Consider the following 4,991-nt stretch of genomic DNA (forward strand, 5'->3'; position numbering starts at 1 on the left):
ACCCCAGGCCCTACCAGGTATGAGCCACAGTGAAGCGTCGCCTCTGTCGGATGCTCTTGTTGACCATCAGCTTGCGGAAGAGCCGCGGGGAGCTTCTCGGGGACAGTTTGGGGGACGTGGCGCCCCTCTTCCCACCGACCACACCTGGCATCTTGGGAGGCTCGAGCTCCAGGTGCATGTGCTCCTTGAATGTCCGAATGCAGGAGTCCATCTCAACGCTCAGCTCGTTGGACGACATTCCTGCAGGCTGGGTTCAGTTCCGTGTGTCCTCTGTCAAATTCTGCCACTTTCTATACAAATTCAGTCCCACCAGCCGGTCATGTACAGCTGATTTCTGCCTTATCCAGACACAGGGAAGTTTAAACTGTGCTAAAACCTTGTAGTGGAAAAATTGAATCTACCTCAAACACAAACATTCGCACGGGAAAAGGCCAGATTACACATTTGTTGTTTGTGTTGCCTCTATGCTTTCTGTCATTCCCCCTTTTCCCCCGTTCTTCGGGGTTTTAGGGATTAGCCAGCCAGCAGTCGTGCCCTCTCCCTCTTTCTCGCTCTCTCTCCTTTTGGCTCATACACCGTGCTTTCCTGCTGGTCTTCTGTTCATCAGAGGCTCTTAGAGGGAGCTTTACCCACAACAGGGTCACATACAGCTCCTTCCAGGACAGAAGAATTCCTCTTTTCAACACTGCTTCTCTCCCATCTCTCTCCTGGTCTTGCTATCAGCAAAGTGTACACCCCGGTGCTCTATCACTCTCCCTCCTTGTCCCCGTGTCCCTCTGCCTCTCTGGCACAGTTGGTGCCTGCTAAATGCACACCTCAGTACCAGCTCTTTCTCTTAGTCCATCAAGGCAGCTTGATGTTGGAGGATCTCCCTTATGAAAGATTCAGAAGGGCTGAAAACTGCTCTCTGCCTCCTCCTGTCTTGCTCTCCCTCCATCCATCACTGCATGACTGACCTCCTCTCTCTGCAAACAACCCCCACCTCTTCCAAAGGCACTCCCGGTGTAGCACAGAGTGACTCCCCACTACGCCGAGCCTCTAGTCAGATTTCCCTTCACCTCGCCGGTCAGAGCAGCGAGCAGAGCACAGCACAGCATGCGGGCAAATGCTTCACTTGCTGTTTCATTCAGAATAAACACAAGGAGCTGAGAGCAGGCACGCAGTGAATGCAAGCCACGCCTCCCCTGCTTAGGATTGGCTGGTGGCTGTAGTGACGACAGGCAGGCAGGCACAGTAACAGGTTGTCAGTTTTATTATTTATTTTTTGTTTAGCTGGGATTTGTGGTAATGTTGCTGATGATGTTGTGACCTTTAGTGGGCAAGGCAACTGGTGAGTGCAGGCCAAGAAAAAAAAGGCAATTTGGAAAGGAGATAAAGGCAAACAGTTTAATGGGCATTAGTGAGCAGAAACATACACACTGCTCAAAGGTCAACTGATTCAAATAAACACTCTATAGCATGCATTCATACCAGTGAGTAAAAGTCCTGTTGCAATACGAAGGCAACCACATATTAACTCACTACACAAACTATATTCTATCAGAAAGAAAAGAAAAGAAAAGAAAAGAACAGTCATTCCAGATACATATCCACGCACAAAAGGGCTACTCTGAAAAAACAGAGGCAATGCCCTGAAGGTAAAGAGACTGAGAAGAAAAAATCCAAAAGGAACATCAGAAGAGGCAGAATGGCAGCGTGACGAGTATTGAAAATGTGAGCCCTTGCCCGTCTGCTCGGCGGCCTGATTTGTTTAGGTTGTGAGTCATTGTGAGCCATAGAAGCATGGAGTGCTTTCTCACTAAATGCTTGCCAATAAACCATTTGAAAATAATCTTTCCAAGCTTGTATATAAAAGAGAACATACTTGTAGTAATATGAGGCATCACAGGAGCACAGCAGGCTAGTGTGTGTTGTTAGAGGTTTAAAATGCGCCAATGATGCATGGCAGTCCCTGGCTCGCTCGCCCGCCCCCCACCCCAGCCCGTCTATCCTACTTCACCACAAATAATTAAAACAAGCTAAACTAATGCTTGACATAGCAAACACAGGACATAGTTAAAAATAACTGACCTTTATGGGTCTTACTGAATAATGCATCCCAGTAGCATCCAATAGGTGAACTAGTTGTAAAATCATATATACTGTAGATGTGCAGTAGTGCTGTCTTCTAAATTCTGCCCAACCCAACTAAGTCTCCACAGCCATGCTAGCTTCTGTGTGAGGCTGTACTTTTGCACAGCAGTGCTACGAGCTAAATGCTACCATCAGCAAGCTAACATGCTCAAAATAACAATGCTAACATGCCAACTTATAAGCGGTACTGTATAACATTTATCATGATCACCAACTTAGTTTAGCATATTAGCATGTTTACATTTGCAATTATCAGTAAAGGCAAAGTACAGCTGAGGCAAGTGTTCAGTCATAAACCATTTGATGAATACAATTTTGAGCTGAGGATGGATGAAATGTTAAGAGAATACCAAGGCTTGGCAATGGAAGCACGTACCTAATGTTATGGCAGTTCATTCAATAGCTGTAGTCAATAGCTCGGTAATGCATAATCTGTCTGGTGGAACCAAAGGAAAAATGTATTGATCCCCTGACTTTCCCACTAATGCCACCAGCAAGTCAATTTTTTTCACTTAAGTGAATCCATGGTGAACCTACTGGTTCATCTGGGCACCATGAATGTCTGTACAAACTTTTGTGAAAGTACATCTTGTACATTCTCTACAAAATAAGATGACAATCCTTCAAATAGTTGTTGACATATTCCAGCCAAATCTTGGACAGACTGATTGACTGGCCAACAGACACTGCCATCCCTGAAGCCACGCCATCAGCATGGTTGAAAAGCACTTCATAAAACTGAAAAAGAAAGACTGAATTATCTGTTTTTCCATCTGCATGTCATTTCTTTGTGAACCCAGTGCTGCTACTGAAGACTTTATTGAAGAAATAAAGAAAAACACCTACACAAAAATCCTATAAAAATATTTTAGCTGACTCTTGAAGCTCAGTGAGGTGTCTGCACTGAAAAGGAGATGACAAAAGATGAATGACAAAGCATATATGAGACACAGAGACAACCAATGCCAGCAAGCCATTTTAAGAGATTCCAGATTGGAAGAGATTGAATTAGAGACTGACCGTGCCAATTCATTCCACATTAAACTGTGGTTTTTACATCCTTGAGGGCTTGAGTGAAAGCTCACAATGCACGGTCACAGCACAGACAGAGCTGAGATGTGCCTGCAGCCAACCATAAAGGAGCTCTGCCGGCTCGAGCAGACCTCAATAAAAGATATCAGTGGGGATGGAAACTTATAAAAACACTGCATTCTTTTCAGATCTGGGCTAGTAAAGGTCTTAGGTCCTGAAATGATTAGTCAATTATTGAATTGACGGAAAAGTAATTGACAACAATTTGAATTATTGATTAATCATTTAAGTCAATTACCATAAATAAGAGACTAAAGCCATGGTAAAGGCTCTGAGAGGCACACCTTTGCTTTGAGTTAAATGCTACCGTTAGGATGCTTACATGTTCCCAGTGACAATGCTTACATGCTGATGTTTACCATGAATAATGTTCATATCTCATTTAAGTATGTTAGCATGCTCATTAGCACTAAAATGAACATGATTGAATTGATTATATCCAATATCAAATTTTCTCTTTCCATACCTTGACCTTTCTGAATGAGTACAGGGTTAAAAAAGTATCCATCCCCGCTCCACAGGCCCACCTGTCACTTTCTATAATTTCACGACATGCAAGAAAGACGCCTCAGCCTGCCCCATTTTCCCTCAGTCTCTGGTCTCCCGCAGTGAGACCCTGAGCAGGGCAACCAGAACATTTTGTGTGTGTGTGTGTGTGTGTGTGTGTGTGTGTGTGTGTGTTTGTGTGTGTGTCAGATGGAGGTGATGGGCCTGCGTGTGATGAGTTTAGGTCTTGAGATGAGAGCCCTCAATGTAGCATCTCTGGTTACATAAAATTCTCTCTGCCTTATTCCCTCTTACACACACCGTCTCGCAGATAAGTGAGAAACAATCCTGCATTGTGGCCCAGATTCACAGACCTGTATTCATTCACTATGGTTCGTGGGAAAAACTGAGGCAGATTGAAGTGCCAAGGACAAGCGCTGTGCATCATTAATTCATATGAATTACATCCCTGTGTTCAATCCAAATATAAATAAAGGATAAAAGGTCATAGAAAAGGAAAATGAGCAGAGTGAAAAGAAGGCAGAGAACAATAGCAAATGGGATACAGGTGGTTTGTGGAGAAATCCGTATTATGATTTGAAGGTGTCCTTGTTAAGATTCTTTCTATGTGCAAAAAAGTGTGATATCTGTGACAAATTTCTCCCTGGCATGTTTGAATATACCGTAGCATGAAGACAGTCATCCCATTAAACAACATCCCTGTCAACTCACAGCCTAACGAACTAAACTGCTCTGAGCATCAGGTTTAAATCACACATGTGGGAACTGTCATGCAACATAAACTGACAACCACAAGAGCAGGGTAAGATAAATATGACAGATTTTTTTTTTTACCACTGACACGGAACCAAAACTCTCCCAAAGCTGATGAAACTGTGGGGAACATGACGGCTCATTTTGAGGATTTAGCATAAAGCTGGGTCTTATTTGGCCATCCTTGTTCCATTGGCTAAGCTGTATAATCATGCGAAATGATGTTCAAATATGAGCTGCATGTTGAGCATTGGTGTTTTGTTGGAGTCGAGGGGAGCAGCATTTGCCCTCAACATAGACCGAGATTGGTGTTGCAACAAGAGCCCCACCTATTCAGAAAAAAAGATTATATAATTTAAAATGTACTTAGCAAAGATATTAAAAAGCTACACAAAGCAGCATGAACAAGTCAAACCACCACAATTAGCCTTTGTTTACTTCCACATATTTACTGACGTAATTACTTGTTTTGATCTTAATCTGCTGATATTCAAATAATTAAGTCC

General features: G+C 43.3%; 1 protein-coding gene across 1 annotated transcript in view; it reads right to left on the reverse strand.

The window, feature by feature from the left end:
* Positions 1-1,032, reverse strand: part of pde4ba (phosphodiesterase 4B, cAMP-specific a) — a 126,260-nt gene extending 125,228 nt beyond the window's left edge. Inside the window, exon 1 of the mRNA XM_023394531.2 lies at positions 15-1,032. Coding sequence (XP_023250299.1) covers positions 15-238 — 224 coding nt within the window. The 5' untranslated portion in view covers positions 239-1,032. The remainder of the gene's footprint in view (positions 1-14) is intronic.
* Between the last annotated feature and the right edge of the window lie 3,959 nt (positions 1,033-4,991).

The sequence above is a fragment of the Seriola lalandi genome, unplaced genomic scaffold, assembly GCF_002814215.2.
Source record: "Seriola lalandi dorsalis isolate HSWRI2012SDOR001 ecotype SW California unplaced genomic scaffold, Sedor1 jcf7180002054949, whole genome shotgun sequence".
NCBI classification, from domain to species: Eukaryota; Metazoa; Chordata; class Actinopteri; order Carangiformes; family Carangidae; genus Seriola; species Seriola lalandi.